Source organism: Hyaloscypha bicolor (assembly GCF_002865645.1).
Source record: "Hyaloscypha bicolor E unplaced genomic scaffold K444scaffold_116, whole genome shotgun sequence".
Lineage (NCBI taxonomy): Eukaryota > Fungi > Ascomycota > Leotiomycetes > Helotiales > Hyaloscyphaceae > Hyaloscypha > Hyaloscypha bicolor.
In genome coordinates, this window is record NW_020194618.1 from 262,281 (window position 1) to 279,195 (window position 16,915).

Consider the following 16,915-nt stretch of genomic DNA (forward strand, 5'->3'; position numbering starts at 1 on the left):
GTAAACCTCGAGGAGCAAACGAATACTGAAACAGAGATGACGAATTCTACCTGGAATAGGAAGGCATGGAAAACATGACTTCTAGCCCCTTGAACCCCTTGATCTACATTGCGGACGGAGAAAGACTTGGGGGAGCTGCAATTCAAGGAGATTCGGCCGCGTTCAAGCGAACTTCCGCTCTCACTCCGCAAGAGCCGGCTCAACCAAACCCTCCCCTCCCTATGTCCCTTCTGGTGATTGAACATCCGAATGGTAACTCTGCCTGTTCTGAGCTGGAAATAAAGCAAATGAAATGAATCGAGACGTTTAAGGGAAAGCGAGATGCTTTCGCAATGCGACGGTAATTTTCCAATTGGCGTTATGGTCAGATTTAGATCTCGTTCTCGTTCTGCTCCGATCTAGTCCCGTTTACCAACCCGGACACGAACGCGCTGTAGATGGCCGAGCTGCGAATACGGTATCCCATCCAACTTAGGCGGTTCTAAGTACGGTAGCTAATAAATAAGAATTGAGTTGATTCGCGTACCGGTGTTGAATAGTCCCAGATAGATTCCCTCCCTGGATATCGGAAAAACTGCGCGGCCGGAACTCTTAGATCCGGATCCGCAGATGAAAAAGGCGGTCGACAACGGGAAATAGAGTGCATGCCTAGATTCCGGTCTCTTTAGTGGTCTTACGAGGTGAACGTTGCGATTGTGTCTCCGGCTCTTTTTTGATGTATTGTCCGTTTGCCCGTTGCAAAGGCTAGTAATACCGTGATAATGGGAGTGCTAATGACGAGCCGGTTAGTTTCAGAAGGAGGCGTCTAGTGCCCGTGGGTCTCTGGAGGTTGTTGCGCCGGGTTTTTTGGCGGGTGTTTGCTAGGGGTCAGGGGTACATTTCCGTGATCAGAAGAGGTAAATATTCCTGGCTTTTGTGCTGGGCGTTTGGTGGTATCTGGAGAGGAGTTAGCTCTGGAGGTTGAAGTGTTAATAAGGCAAAAATATATATTTCAGTTCATACATTCGTACCTGTCAGTCCCCACTGCCTGCCTTACTTCAGATGAACTGAACAAATCCCCGGATAGACCGTGGCGGGGGAGGCACGGCTTTCCCACAGTCGCTTCCCCTTGCCCCCTGAGTGGCAATGACAAGGAGGCTGAGGCCCCACCACGACCACAATTTTGCCAGTACGAACGTATATTCGTCTGACAAACGGAGCAGTTTAACCACTTCACCTCGCATTCAAAATGAATTGCGTGCTCTCGCAATGTTGGTAAAAACTGGGTCCGGCAATTCAACCGTCGCACAATGCACCAGTCCACAAGAGCCATAAAGAGCAAGCCGCGCCTGAATACCGCAGACATCCCTTGCACTTACAGCTGGTGCAAGTATTGGGGGTTTGAAAGAGGAATGTGGGAGCAGAATTACAAAGCTGGAACTTCGAGCAGAAGAAAACTTCCACGTCTAAACCCCATGCGTTCTCTACTTTTCCCTTCCTTTCTCGCTCTCGTCACAGCTGCCGGCTATGTCAATTTCCCTTCGAGTCTATCTAACTCACCGACGCAGATATTGGAAACTCCTCTGCCATAGCTTTCTGAAACACCAACGCACCAATCTCCAATTCAGCTGCAGAGCATTCCCTGGAATTCCAGGTTGGTCAATTGACGATGAGTGGACGCAATTGGACCACATTCTCGAAGGGGCGTTACTCAAGCCAAATCCACTTGCAGCCGTGTCTATGTGCTACAGTGGAGCATTGCTAGATACGGCGAGATGCTAGTATCTCGTGAAAAACGGCTGCACCGATCGCGTCTTTATTGATGACCCAATCACTGTATTCATGCAATGGCCCGAAGGAGACACTTGTCCGCTAACACTAAACGCGACCGGCAACTGTACGCAAGGTGGTTGGCCGGTGTATGTGGTGAATGCAACGACAGTGAAACGGATACAGATTGCTGTGAACTTTGTGAGGAATAAAAATCTGAGATCGGTCATCAATTGAGTTTTCCGAAACAGGCCACAGACTTTCCTGACTTTGAGCGGAAACACAGGCCATGAATTTAGTGGGAGATCAACTGGTGCAGGTTCTCTCAGCGTTTGGACCCATTACCTGAAACATTTTGAGTTCCTGCCAGTATATAACCAAGACCATTACCACAATGCAGCAGCTTGAGTCGGTTCTGAACTTGAGGCGTGGGAGTTGTATGCTTCTATGGACAAATATAACATGAATATCGTTGTTCCTGGTGGAAGCACACTTGGGGTTTACGGAGGTTGGTTCTTGAGTGGCGGACATTTCGTTCTGGCCTCCGCTTATGGGTTGGGATCGGATCAGGCTCTTTCTTTGCAGGTTGTCACCGCTGATGAGAGGCTCGTTACGGCGGATCCGAGCACGATCACGGATCTGTTTTATGCTTTACGTGGCGGAGGTCTAGGTCAGTCAATCAAAGCTCCTATGGAAAGTAGACACTTACTTCGAATTTAGGAACATTCGGTATCGTGGCCTCGGCCATCGTCAAGGCGTACCCTCTTCTCGACGTAGCCGAGTCAACCGTCACCTTCGTGGGAGGGAACGTAATAGTTCCCAACGTTGTGAATAACCCCTCCTCAGCTACACTAGGTTTTAATTCCTCGGTCTCAATGCCCGTAGTCGTCGAAAACCTCGACAATTTCTGGCGTGGTGTCAACGTGGTTTATTCGTTCCGCAAAGATATGGTGGATGGAGGCGGAACTACCCACAGTTGTGTCTCGAATACTGGAAACAACACGTTCGGTTTTACAACAACGCTTGATATACTTCGCATGTCAAAGCTAGATATCTTCAAGTTTTGTAACCACTGGTTGACTCCCTTGGCCATGGGCATTGCTGTGAACAATACCACATCAACTTCATCTAGCAGGTAAGCTGCCCCAGAATTGAAAGGAGACCAAAGGTCCACAAGAAGCGAATTAATGGGACTAGGCTCCTCACGCCATAGCGAAGGTGGTTTCCCGGGAATTGCTAGTTGTCTCTTTCCTCGAAGTAACTGGGGAAATGACACCCCCTTCAACAATACCATTGCCTCTATCCGCCAAGTCGTCGAAGCTGGATACACCTTCCACGGAATCAACATGAAGCCGACAGAACACGTTGCCCAGATTAAGAAGAAGACGGACCGGTGGAGATTGTCTTGGGCGCCGACGACGGTCGGGAGTGAGGTTTGGGAGGTGATCACTGCTGATGGACTGCCAACGCAGAATGGACCGCTGTGCAGAGCTCAGCCTGCCTAGAGAAGATGTGCTTTGCAAATGGGAAGGAAAAGCTTTGGAGCATGTTCAAGGTGTGCGATCACACACATATATCAGTCCTAATCCAAAATTAATGTAAGGAAGGGCAGACACAAACCAAATGGGAGGTTATGACAAGGGATGAGATCATTGTAGGCGTGCTTGGGCCGACTTGACCCTTCTGTGGAGCCCTTAAGTAAATGTGTTCTGGCTAAGGCCCGCAAAGAAGGTCACGATAAGAGCTCTGGGTCCATATGTTGAAGAGAAGAGACAAGATGAGGAAGGAAGGAAGAAGGCAATCCCAAAGTGCCGAAATTGGACATGTGCTCACGTGATATTTTGACTCTTCCATATTCAGCTGGCAGAATTTTTCACCGCCCATCTGCCAGCCTCACACTTTGATGAACTTCCCGACCTCCTCGACTGATCTTGAACAATATCCCTTGTGCGCACTATTCTGCCCACTCAAAGCCCAAGAGGCTGGGGATCCAATTGCGCACCACAAACACACCAACTTTAAGCATATTTCCCCAGTCAGCTGGCTGTGCACGTTTTGACTTGGCGAAAGCAAAGCCTCACATCCGCTCGCCTCCCCAGCCAGCTCGTTGCTGGGAAAATACGAGCCTTTCTCAATCAGGCTGCGGCTCGCGCGCCAAGGCCAAAGTTGGCTCGGCTGAGTCCCCATGGAGACTAACTGCGGGGCACAATCTCGTTGGATTGGTCAAAGATGGCGATGCGGAAAGCAGGGCAGTGTCGATTGTGCCGCCTCAGCACATTTTCAGCATCCACCTGTTTTATCTACTGACGCTGGCGCGAATGTCAGACGTAATGAGTAAGGTTACATTCGCTCAAGTCTCTCACGGTTTGTGGTCTTCACTCTTTCCTATTTGATTTGTTCTTAAATTTACAAAATTGTTGCGACTGACCACCGATCACGATGACGGCTTCATATCATTCCCACGCGCCATGGCGCAAGTCCATTCTGATCCCCTTCTGGACACTGCAATTGGGATTCGAGCTTCTCTTGATCGGAGTCGTCGCAGTCGCAGCTGGGTATCTCTCTCATTACGTGGACGACTCGAGCTATAGTCAAGTGGTTGATGAGAATGGGACTCTCTGAGGTGGATAATAATGCACTGAACGTCGTTGAGCACCAGTATGGAATTCCCTGAAAGCGCCTCCGAGATGATAGCTGACTTCTTGACAACAGAACCGTTCCAATCTGGTTGACAATACTATCCGTTTGCCTGATCCTCACAGTCACTGAAATGGTTCTCCTTGCGCGCAGGAAATTAAAACCTCTTACCTTCCTCATCACGAACGTTATCAAATCAACAATATGGGTCGTCCTATTCATCCTTGAAATTGTCTCACTGACGACCTCACGCCAATCACACACCGCATCTGCGCTTGCGATTATAATCGAAGCGGCGTTATTGTGCGTCCTTGCGAATCTCAAACTCCGAATGCTAACCTTGGCTGCAGATTATGTTTCTGGATCCCTCTTGTCTATGGCGGAATCATCTACCACCGTTTCCGAAAGAACGCGAAATCCTACAAGCCTGTCGATCACCCAGAGTCGAATATTCCTGACCAATACCCCGTGCAGCATACCGAATATCCGTTCCCCACACAATATCAGTCCTATGCGAAACCCAAGGGAGGCGAAGAGACGAACGCGATACCGGGGAGGCCATTGAGCTATCGTCAGGGGAATGCGGCATTTGAGCCATATAGAGAGCATCTGAGGAGTGTTTCCGATAGTGGGAACAAGCCTATGAGTATTCCAACCATACACGCTCCGGAGCATGGCGAGACTTTCGAGATGGAGGCCAGAGGGAGGAGTCCGCGGTAGAATGGCCTTCCTACAGTCTTGGACGATTTATATTTTGCAACGATGGGCAGCTGGTTGTACAGATTGACGATTGTATGATAACATGGGGTGTTTCTGGCTTTTTCTAGCGTACATAAGTATTCTTTTATTTATAGACTAGAGAGGACGTATAATTCCGTTGTGAATATTCTGGCCCCTACAATAGATCCATTTCATCCAATGTCTACTTTCCATCTAATGTCTACTTTCCACCCATCTACTTTCCACCCATCTACTTTCCACCCATCTACTTTCCACCCATCTACTTTCCACCCATCTACTTTCCACCCATCTCTACTTTCCACCCATCTACTTTCCACCCATCTACTTTCCACCCATCTCCTACTCAGGAACAACCCTCTCCAAAAACGAACACATATCCCTAAACTCCGGCCCACACGTAACATGTCCCATGCCCTCATACTCATGACATTCCAGCACCTCGTTCTCATTCTCACCAAGAGTATATCCTACCCTCGCTTTCGTATCCCTAAACACCCGCATCGGAACGAGCATATCCTTCGTCCCATGCACCAAGAAGATCTTCATCGCTCCCTTTCCTTCTCCGTTCTTTTTAAACTGCTCCCTCCCAGCCCTGATTTTCGGCCCTCGGGGCAGGTAGCCACTAAGTCCTACCACACCACCAATCTTGCCCGCATACCTACTCGCCAGCCCCAAAGCCAGACTCACAGCACAGCCCTGACTAAACCCACCAACCACAATCCTTTCAACCGGCACCCCATTCTTAACTTCTTCGTCGATCAACCCACAAACATACTCCACGCTCTCCAAAATCTCATTCTCACCCTCCTCATTAAACTCATCCTCTTCACCTTCATCTTCAGGTTTACTCGAGCGACCAACGGGGATGGGCGAGAAAGCGGTGGGTGTGTACCATGCTGTGCTCATGGCTTCGTGGTTGTGTGGTGCGTTTGGGAAGATCCATGAAAGGTGGGGGAGCTTTTGGGCGGAGTGGAATTGTTGAGCTATGTCTGTAATACGGGGAGGTTAGATTTGTGATTGAGTTGGGTTTGGGGAGAAAATAAAAGGGGCAAAAGGGGAGGGGACAGACTGAGCCAGCTATCTGCGTCGTCGCCGAAGCCATGGAGGAAGATGATTGTTGCTCGTTTTGAAGTACCTGTTGATGAGGCGTTTACGCGCTGAGGCGGTTTTTGGGTTGGCGGCATTTTAGATGAGTGGAAGTGAAAAAGTTGGTTCAAAGTTACTGGTATTGATACTTGGGTTTGAAATATAAGGGGACTCAATGCATGGATGTTGGTGAAATGGGCGGCTTAGCTTTTTTTTTTTACCCCGCATTCAGGGGGTCTGAACCGAATTGCGGGGTATTTTGAGTTCCGAGAGCCCGGATCGTCAGGGTGGCGATTTCCGCTTACATCAGTTCAAAATTATATACAAAGATGTAATGCCGGTTATTGCTTGCAGAAGAGCCGATAGCAGAGGACCGATGTCGAGACCATATTCCATTGATTCAATTCCAGCTGCTGACGACTCAATAGTTGATCAGCGTGGGAATAGTTCTTTCTTGCAAATATCGTGACCCTAGGCATTTTAGATTTGGGTTCGTTTCCATCTGGTATGTTGTCAATTGAATAACTTATTGTCATGTAATCTCCTGTTGTCATTAAATCTCTTGCTGTCATGAGATCTCCTATTTTCACTTTCAGATTGGTGGTTGTAGATCTCCTCCTATGTTGCTCCCATGGACACCCCAGAGCCGAGATTTTTAGAACTCGGGCTAGTGTAGATGTTAATGATATCGCCGTATAATTCTCTTCGCACTCGAGGGTGTTTAAACTCTAGGTATGCACGACAAAGCTCGTTGAGCATCGTCTGGGGACATCCTCTTTCCCATCCTTAAATAAGTCTAACTTATATCGTATCTTCCCCCATCCAGTCTCTGGGATTAATTGTCCGACCATTTGCATCCCCGAAGAACGCTTGGTAGAAGCCATATATACACGGGAGGGGTAGTTGCAGAGTATCTAGACTTGAACCTCCTCCTTACAAGAGTCACATTGCCTTCCTATCCTATCCAGCTCTCACTGCCACGTCGCTTATCGCAACCATAACACTTCAAAACTTTGACCTTTATATTATAAGATATACTCTAATGCTAATAAAAAATAGGTATTTGATCCCTTCTAGTTCTATTTACGTAATTTGTATTTAATTTAAATAACGTTCTTATTTGGTCTTTTTAGAGTGTTGTAGTCACGATAAGCGACGGACGGATGGGAGCTGGATGGGTTAAAAGGTGATATCTGTCATGACGACATGAAGCTCTATCACTTAAAAAAATCCCTTTGATGGTCGCCATAGGAGATTAAAGAAGTCCCAGTTCTTTCCACTCTTGCTGATTGAGTCTTTCAGTCGGTGTGATGTACCAATATTTGCTTAGCATCCCAATTGGGGGACGACATTACTGCTTCCTTGATTTTGCTTGCCGCAGAATTTTCATTGTCACGCTCAGAACTGCTGGCAAAATGATCGTTTCATATCGCTTGGTAGCGCTGCTCTTCACTTGCTAAGTGCGGATCTGTATCCAAAACTCGGTAGAGGCAGGCCGCTGTATTTGTAACGTCCAAAGTTTCCCAGTAGCTAGGTATACTCGCCGTAAGGGGTGAACTCGGCAAGTTGACGAACTACTTCACTACCTGAATAGTGAACGAACGCGGTTTTCTATTCTCAACTTACTTACACGGAGTTACATCATTCAACCAACGCAGCGCAACCTGAGAAACCAAAAACGCATATTTTAATGCTCGGTTTCGATAGGATCTTCGCGCATGAAATTGAATATCGGAACACTCTTCTTAGACTAGCTCTAATCTTACTCAGCAGCAAGGGCGCCGGAAGTAGTAATTGTAGTGCTCCACGGAAATGCGTCTTGCTTAAAGCCGTCTGAGGAAGTGTGGTTCCCGTCATCGGAGTTAAGTTTTCGGGGGAAACCTCCATCGTCGAAAGCCACCATCTCCCCGCATTTTGTCCTTGGCATGCTTACGATGCATTTTCATTACTTGGCGATTGAACCTGATTGGATATTGAGTTGCACTTTATATCCATAGTAAGCTGAGGCTTCCTTGGCTCTCCTAGGTCCGAAGTACCACTGGATAATCTCAGTGTCTCACAGATATCCCCGTCGGCATAAAACACCAACGGCAATAATCATGATGCATCCGATCCATCGCCGACACCTCATACACGTCATAGAAGGTATAAGTACATCCACAGTCCCAAATACTCAGTCCTCATTCAGAATAACAATTTCAAGCCCTCAACCGACTCAATTGGAAATTCTGCAAAGTGCCTCATCGAACCCAAAAAATACCCAAAAAGTATCAAGGCCCCCTCGAAATCATGTCAAAGACCTGGCTCATCACTGGCTGCTCCTCCGGCTTTGGAAGTGAGATGGTCCAGCAAGCCCTCGCTCGCGGCGATACCGTCATAGCTACCGCTCGCAACCCCGCCAAACTCTCCCATCTTGCCGCCTTGGGAGCCACCACCTTAGCTCTGGACGTCACAGCCTCAGACGAAATAATCGAAGGCGTGATTGCCTCTGCCATCAAAAAGCACGGGCACATCGACATCCTCGTCAACAATGCCGGCGCTGTCCTCGAAGGCGCCATCGAGGAGACCTCAGACGAGGAAGCAAAGACTAGTTTCAGCGTCAATTATTTCGGTACGCTGGCTGTTATGCGCGCCGTACTGCCGTACATGCGTGAGCGCAAAAGCGGTGTCATTGCGGCTATGGGCTCGATAGGAGGCTGGCATGGTACCGTGGGTTGTGGTGTCTACTGCTCGGCCAAGGCTGCTTTGGTGCCTGTCTTTGAGGCGCTCCGTTCAGAGATCAAGCATCTCGGTATCGAGGTGACGGTGATCGAGCCTGGATATTTCCGCACCGATCTGCTGGCTGCGGGGAATAAAGTCGTGGCGAAGAAAGTCATTGATGATCTGAAGCCTGCTATGGAGCCGTTGAGAGAAGCGTTCAAGAACTACAATCACAATCAGCCCGGTAATCCAGTTAAAGGGAGTGCATTGATTATCGAGGCGCTAACGGGAACGGGAAGATGTGAAGGGAAGAAGTTACCCCTTAGGCTGGGCTTGGGAAGTGATTATGTCAAGGGAGTTGAGGAAGTAATGGAGAGGGAGAGGAACGATCTTGCTGAGTGGAGAGAGTTGAGTCTGAGTACTGATTTTTGATAGTGCTGCGTTTTATTAGTAGTTTGAAATACGAAGCACAGTTGTCCTTGTGAGTATAAAAGTCACTACAAAACTGTTTTCTGGGATCCTTCCATTTGAAAAGTGGGCTGTGCGAATCTGTTGGTCCAAGAGAGACTCTGCGCTGCTGTTCAGTAGTTAAGGGCTAATGAAGACTGGTACAGTTACTTGCAATAGAAAGGGGTACTTTGTGGTGTTCAAAGAGAAGCGAGTCTTGGTCTCTGTTAACTAAGGTATGTATTTGCCGGACACATATCTGAACCTCTACAATGCGATTGAAGATCTTCAATCTCGGAGAGGTTCAACCACAAACTTCAATTTGTCTTCCTGAAAATTCGTTGCTAAAGAATTGCTGTCAATGACTGTTGCTCTCAAGTTCTATTCTTCTGTTAATACTAATCCTTTTTTAAAGCCCCACCCAAGCTCCAAGGCTACTCCGGACGATATACGAAGTAAATGACTTTCCAGAATCCTCAATCCATAGTCTTTCCTAGAAAGAATCACTAAAATTTGCTCCGGATCACATTGCCTTCTTATGGTAGGGTTTCGATAGCTTATATGCATACTGGACGTATTCTGAAAATGCTCAATGAGTCGAACCCAGGTCGACACAAATACAGTCCCGAAGTCCTCTCACTCACAATAGGCGGAGTTCAAATTCCCTTTCAGGTGCACACGCGGCCCGATTTCGCCCGCCATGCTTTCCCATATCCTGCTTCAGAGGCTAACAGTTCGAGATCGCGAGGTTTCGTGGAACACGGATGCAAACCGAGCCGTAGCGGCGTGTATTCGTTACGAAGTAGGTTCCCGAGAGTGGTGTTACTCGTGTCACCCTCCACGCGAAGAAATGGTGACGAAGTTCAGTATCCCGCAGTCTATGGAGAATGTGAAGTTACGTAGTGCATCACACAAGGTCACGAACTGGTTAAACAGCGCTCGGTGTGACTTGACTATATGGGATTGTAGTGACATATAATCAACTATTGTGACTCCATGTGATGCAGAATAATTCTTGAGCTCGTGATACTTTTTGAGGTGAAAGGAATATTTCAGCCTAAGCCCTCCTTTCCTTGATTGATGGAACAGTTGTCAGTAAGAACGTCTAGCCCTCTTCTTGTTTTGCTGAATTGGTCTGTTGAATGAATATAAGAGGCGCAGAGAGTCTGATCTACTGGGCCCTTTGCTTATCAAATAGTTTGCGCTTCCGATTCATCCTTCTTCCACGTCACCTCATTCGTCATTTCGACTCAGCGCTATCAACCACATCATAATGCATTTCAATAGCCCGCCACTTCTCTCTCTTCTCGCTCTAAGCTCAGTTACACTTGCCTGCGTCGATTTTTCGGCGAATGTCAACTGGGGAACAAATGAAGAGGGAACAGATGGTCAGCCCGTTGCCTTGTCTTCCCTAACGATAAAATATGATATTAATAGACGCTATAGTATGCTGGTTCAACTCAGCACTCACCGATAACGGGCAACAGAAGTGTCACGTCAAGGGGATAGGTCATTTTTGTCAGAAACCCTTCCCGCCTCCCTTAAGAGTGGAAATGTCCTGCCTCGACGGCTACCATGCCTATTTCTACTTAAAAAGTGGAGTGGTGGAATATTGGTATGGCAGCTTTTCCAACCAGTTCAAGACTCATTATGATGGAACTTATTGGACGGCGAAGGTTTGGGGCTGTTAACTGAAAAGTGAAGTATGGAGTGAAGAAGATCTGTTAGAAGAGTTTTGTATTCTCAGGTAAACTAGGAAGAGAATGTGAGTAGCTTTGGTGCTAACTTTCACTCTGATAATAATATCTTGAATGTGCCTAACAAGATAAGACTGAGAAGGGCTCTGGTATAATGCCAACATTTATCAAAGCACCTAACATTAAAGCCTTAGATTGAATCATTATGCTCTTGACTTCCTGATGTCCAAGATGTTATGCCACGCGGAAATACCAACTGTCAAATATCCAACAGTTGTCTTGTTTTTTGTCCATTATCCGACTTTAATCGTCACAGAGGTCGTTTCGTTTGAAGTCTAAAAAGTAAGGGGAAGTTAAGCTAGTGATATAAAGGGGTTGGATTAGTTGCAATTGTAATCTTGTACGTGTTTATTTATTTATTTAGAATGGTTTCATCACAGAAGACAAGCACTCCCTAAAAGGCACCTCTGTCAAGCTCTTGCAACTTTGTTATTGTTATATATATTACTTCGTCATGGACGAATGGAGTGCTTATGATATCGTGCCCCGCGAATTTGGGGGCCGAAATTGTGGGGCGGATTCATAGGGAGGAGCACCAGAGGTACAGTTGCCTTCACCCAACTTTGTCCTTGTACTATACAATTAGAAAAGGGATTGCTCTATGTCATTTCTCGTGTCTGACAAGGAATCTGAGGGTTCTCGACTCGTAAATGACGCTTTACGAAAATAAAGTTCCACGTTCGGAGCAGACCAGGGGCTGCTACTTCAGCCGCGTTAAAATGGAGTGATGTGTTCTCCTTTGCCGGGCTGCGATATGAGTGAGTATGCTGTTAAGCTTGCATTTCTCAGAATCTGTAAGAATTAGTGCAGTGCACAAAACACATTCTACTACCAGCAGAAGCGCAAACTTGAGAATTAAGTTCATAATATGGGGGGGAATCATAATCAGGATATATTAGGGAACTCGTCGATAGTCACAAGAAGACGTAAACTCTAGGTCTGCAGAAAAGAGCAGATTGCCACGTGAAGGTCTTCAAGCGCAATGAAAGTACACTTGGCCAATCAGATCGTCGAGACCGTTGGGACAATACTCTCGGCTCTCGATGTATGCACAGGTGCAGATCTCCGCAGCATGCTGAAACGGCGTGACATTGCGAGCGACAGGTATGCTACGCACCTTCTCGGCTAAGAGCAATGAAACGGTGTTTTATAACGAGTGATATCCAAAAGCCCCCCCCCCCGCCCTCTCCACCACAACCTCGCTCAGACTCCACTACCAAGATCTGATCGATAAAACTTCTTTCAGCATTTTTTCGCACTTTAATCGAAGCCAGACACAGATATAAGAATTCAGAAGCCCTAAGAAGATAGCTAGAGAGAAAAACACTCGCTCAATTTTGAAGGCAACAACTTCTAAGTCTTACCTAGAAGATATACATGGGTATCAAAAAAATGACAAGTGACATCTTTTAAAATACAACGTATACAGAAGAGAAATTTCCGCCTAATGGCTGCTCCTCTGTCACTGATTTTCCACAAACATTTGCTCCTCGTCATCATCGTCTTCATCCTCCTCGCCAGTATCACTTCCGCTTGAAGGCTCACCATACTCGTCAGAACTATGCTGGTCGGCTCGACCCTCGCTCTGGTAAATCTTTTGAGTGCTTCTGTCGCCCTGCGTTACATAGAAATCTCGCGCAGAAAAATTCGACTGTGCATTTACGGGTCCGTGGAACTGGCCAGTGATCGTGGCTCCTTGAACACTGATCTTGGACGAACTCTTTTTCTTCTTTTTCGGTGCCTCTGCCACTGCAGCATTCTCTGGTAGGAGCCAATAGATCAGCTGTCCTTTGACCTTGCAGTACTCCGGATCATTGGGACCAGTGAAGCGTGTCATTGACTTATGATCCCCTTCGATCGCACATTTGAAGTCGGCTTTGAGCACAGCAGATTTCTCGGGAACCACTAGGTTGCTGAATCCAGGTAACTTTCGGGTCTCATAAAAGGAGAAGAGCTTGATGCTCTTGAGCTTTCCGTGCTTTGCTTCTTTCTGGAAATCCTCGTCCAGGTTCTGACACACTTGGGAATCTGTCTTGAGGACATCGATGACCTTCTTGTTGGAGCTGCGAATTGACTGCGGGATCAACTTTCGAAGGGCAGATCCCCATTTGGCAAGATGTGAGCCTTGGTGCGGTACGCCGAAAAACAGAATCCCAGCCGTCCATTCGGCAACGGTGTGCAGACTGACGTCTGACCCGATTGATTCCAATAGAGCTTGTTCTACAACAAGGCCGCCGAGCGAGTGTGGCAGGAAGTAAATTGGACGGCCCGCCTGATTTTGCAGCTCGTTGCGAACGGCAAGAGCTAGAGCTTGGCCATAGCTCTTGAGGCCTTCTGTACTTGCATTCCCCCAATCCTTTGCGAACTTCACGACATCGGCATCGTAGCCGTAAGTTATGACCCGGGCTTTGGGGAAGTCACGAGCTAAGAGTTCTGGCCAAAAGACACCAGCCTTCTCATGGGTCCATGTCCTCTTGCGGTTGCCAGTGAGTCCGTGGACGAACCAAATACTGAGCGACAATTAACCGGGTATTTCTTGTCGAAAGACGGTCATACTCAATCTCTGCATTGTCAGGATCTGCTACTTTGTCGGGGCCCAGGAGACTGGGGACCACGGCCTCAAAACTATTCTTGCTTAGTATTGTGATAAAATATAGAGGGGAAACTTACGAATCAATAGATACGGAACTGTTTACGAGGGTCGAAGACCTTGAGAATGGAGCCACCCCACTGTTGTTTCTATGTGTCTCCTGCATGTTGGTTTCTTGGCCGCTTAGCCTTTTCCCCGTGATGAGTTGTTTGATTCGGAATCTGAGGAGTCCATCATAAATAACCTGTCTTGCGTTACTCACACATGGTTGGCTTAAAAAGGGATAGACAGGGGATAGGTTTGAAAGCAAATGAGAGATCGTAGCTTGATTCTCGACGCCCGACTGATATGGGGATATTCCCTGATGACTGCGCGTGATGCCAACGCATACACGCAGCCCGCTACTTCCAGGTCTTCCATTGCCAATAAGACCTCTTTGATTCCAGCCACGAACCACCAATATAATGATACAATGGTTGCCTTGCAATCTGTATCTTGTACGATGAATTGATCTGGGAGGAAGGCGGGTCTCTGTAGCGTCTGTGCCCAACTCCTGCAAGCAAGCGCAGAGAGATGACCTCGATCGATGCCTCATACTTGCCGATCTAAGAAAGTATAAAGCTTTGAGAGGAAGAGACAAAAGAGTGCTCGGTCACTATTTGGATGTTCGCCGCAGAGAGTGGAACTCCGGGCCTCATAATATTCGACACTTCATTATTAGCACGGTACTCCCGCCGGATCATTCTGATACCCTCTTGGAAGGAGGGCATATTTCGTGATATCGGGCGAAGATTTGCTCGCTACCTTTGGAAGATGGAGAGCTTCGAGAAACTGCATCGTGTCTTGAAGTCGATGGTGTGGACGGGACGGATGAGAGGGAAGTGACTTCGCAAGCCGAGGGCTGAGGTGCTGTCTTGTGGAGGCTTAGCGCTGATTTTGACACCCTGCACGAAATGCGACCACACCCCACCACCACCTCTGATCTGAAACCCGCGATGGGTTCAGTCACAGAGAGAGCCGCATTCCTCAACATTATCACCAACTTCACCGAGTCAATGGCCAACATGGCCTACGAACCTCCATGACATTCTCCTTATAACCCGCATCCAGTCGCGACCCCACTGCGAGACTTCTGGGCACACCCCCGGCCGGCTCAGCCAACCATGCTACAGTATGAGCGCGAAGCGGGGCAAGGGACAAGTCGAGAAAGGCCCAGCTCCTTCTGCTTCGCGCAGCCCGGCCGGCAGTCAACGTTCACACAGTTCATTCGGAGTGAGAGGCGCTGGCCATTCCGGAAGAGTCGATGGCCCTCTGGATGCTTCAACCATAGGCGCGGGAAGGGATATATCACAGCAGACGACTAAAGACAGTCAGAGTAGGCTTTTCCATAGCCCATTGCCCCCTTTCCTCGTATTGCGCTGTGCCGTTACCTTCTTTCAAAGTCTGCCAGTAGTTTCTGAAATTTGCGCGTAGTTTCTTGTTCCAGATTGGGGCTTGCTTGTGCGCAACTACATATACTGTTTTCGTGCTAACACGTGCGAATAGAGAACCCTTTCACAATTTCAATACCTGTTAACACTTACGTGGGTTACCCCCCGCATGCACCTCCAACGATAAGCGAAACTGGATCGTCTCAGGCAACGGCAATTCAAGGACTGACTGAAGCGCGCCCGCCTGGCCCAGATCGAGGATCATCAGAAGAAAGCGGAATCACAGCGGAATTGAACGGCCTACATGAAATTGAACGCCTGAGGAATGAAGTCAAATGCCTGAGAGCCGAAAAGACGGAGAATCAACGGTTGAGAAAACAAGTGGCGCAGCTAAATCACTTGCTTGAGGATGAGAAAAGGAGGACCCAGCAGAAAGACGAGAAGCTGGCCCGGCTACAAACGCGTGTGCAGGACCTCGTATTGCAAGACCTTAAGGCCAGTGAGTATCAAGCAGCTTCTGCCCAAACACGGATCCATGACGCGAAGGAGATGCAAGACAAAGAGATTGAGATTGAAAAGTTGGAGCAGCGCTGCCGGATTTTGAAAGAGAATAATAAAAGGCTCCAGTCCAACATCGAAGAGCTGAAGGTGATAACGAAAGACGCACAAGATCATATCCGCTACTCACGACTCCAGAACCAAATCACCGATCTTGAAAACACCGTCAAGGACCTGAGACTGAGGCGGGAGACTGTGCGAGAGCAACTAGGCCGGGCGAGCGATGACCAAAAAGATAATCTTTACGACGAGATGAGCAATCTGAGCAAGGATCTGAAGACGATGAATACTCGTTTAGCGAAACTGCGTGCCGACTTTGCAAATATGCCAAACCCTGCCGACTTGGCTGGAGATATTGGTGCGCATTCAAGATCAGGGAGTTATGATACCCAGTATGACCCAATTCCCGAACTGGTTACAGATATGTCCAGTCTTGCATCGGCGTCGCCTCCTCAAAGTGAGTCGCTGGACTCGATGGACGGATACCGTTTAAATAGGGATTACCTGGTCGGACAATCGCACCCAAATGCAGAGCCCTGGGCCAAAACCGTGGAGACTCCAAAGGGATTATCACCTAGAGCAAGCGATGGATTCGCGGGTGCGGGGAAGCAGAGAACGGGTCCTTACCGATGAGACGAGCTTCGGCATTCCCAACAGACCCCATCAATGCAGGCAAACCTTTTCAATGTACAATGTCATTTCCGTTAGAGTTTTCCAGTTGTATATATCGTCCAGGGGTTTTCGGGTTTGTTTTCTGGATATCATGGTTGCATAGCGCGGCGTTATGAATAGGAGGAGCAATTGGGAAGGATCGATTGGCTAAGGCGCAAGTCCAGGAAAATGGCTTGGCGTCAACAGCTGTGGGTCGGATGGCGTTACTGCTTTTTGTATAGAATTCTGGACTAAACCGCTGGGCATCCTATTGATATTGGCTTTGCGGGCTGGTGTCCTTTTGGGGGCGGTTGTTTGAAACACTTTGCCATACTCTGGCCAGTACAAAAGTAGAGCTATATATTGTTATACAATCAACTCCGTGCAACTGCTCGCAGATTCTCTCTCAATGCAAGCTACGCTCTCCTTCGAAAGATTGGGTTATCTCTTCATCTGGACGGAAGGCAGAATGGTTTGTGGCACTTGGTTCGCAGGATCAGACCAGGGCATGAAGGAATTCTGACAGAGGTTGGGAAGGAGTTCGTGATCCAAACAGAAGAACCGTGCCC

General features: G+C 47.9%; 5 protein-coding genes across 5 annotated transcripts; 3 read left to right on the forward strand and 2 right to left on the reverse strand.

Annotated features, from left to right (window-relative positions):
- Positions 1-2,211: 2,211 nt before the first annotated feature.
- K444DRAFT_631733 (uncharacterized protein) lies at positions 2,212-3,254 on the forward strand (the record flags this gene model as incomplete). The annotated part of the gene is made up of 3 exons (XM_024883407.1): positions 2,212-2,419; positions 2,470-2,884; positions 2,963-3,254. 3 exons carry the CDS (start codon positions 2,212-2,214, stop codon positions 3,252-3,254), a joined length of 915 nt encoding a protein of 304 aa, XP_024734447.1.
- A 2,212-nt stretch (positions 3,255-5,466) lies between these two features.
- On the reverse strand, positions 5,467-6,311 carry K444DRAFT_533900 (acyl-protein thioesterase 1; the record flags this gene model as incomplete). The annotated part of the gene is made up of 2 exons (XM_024875183.1): positions 5,467-6,116; positions 6,197-6,311. The coding sequence occupies 2 exons, from the start codon at positions 6,309-6,311 to the stop codon at positions 5,467-5,469; spliced, it is 765 nt and encodes a 254-aa protein (XP_024734448.1).
- Positions 6,312-8,502: 2,191 nt separating this feature from the next.
- Positions 8,503-9,378, forward strand: K444DRAFT_592932 (3-oxoacyl-reductase; the record flags this gene model as incomplete). The annotated part of the gene is made up of 1 exon (XM_024878272.1): positions 8,503-9,378. One exon carries the CDS (start codon positions 8,503-8,505, stop codon positions 9,343-9,345), a length of 843 nt encoding a protein of 280 aa, XP_024734449.1. The 3' UTR covers positions 9,346-9,378.
- Positions 9,379-12,579: 3,201 nt separating this feature from the next.
- Positions 12,580-13,873, reverse strand: K444DRAFT_631737 (uncharacterized protein; the record flags this gene model as incomplete). The annotated part of the gene is made up of 3 exons (XM_024883408.1): positions 12,580-13,627; positions 13,674-13,742; positions 13,788-13,873. 3 exons carry the CDS (start codon positions 13,871-13,873, stop codon positions 12,580-12,582), a joined length of 1,203 nt encoding a protein of 400 aa, XP_024734450.1.
- Positions 13,874-14,704: 831 nt separating this feature from the next.
- On the forward strand, positions 14,705-16,744 carry K444DRAFT_665093 (uncharacterized protein). The gene is made up of 2 exons (XM_024887045.1): positions 14,705-15,082; positions 15,253-16,744. Exons 1-2 carry the CDS (start codon positions 14,881-14,883, stop codon positions 16,326-16,328), a joined length of 1,278 nt encoding a protein of 425 aa, XP_024734451.1. The 5' UTR covers positions 14,705-14,880; the 3' UTR covers positions 16,329-16,744.
- The last annotated feature ends 171 nt before the right edge of the window (positions 16,745-16,915 follow it).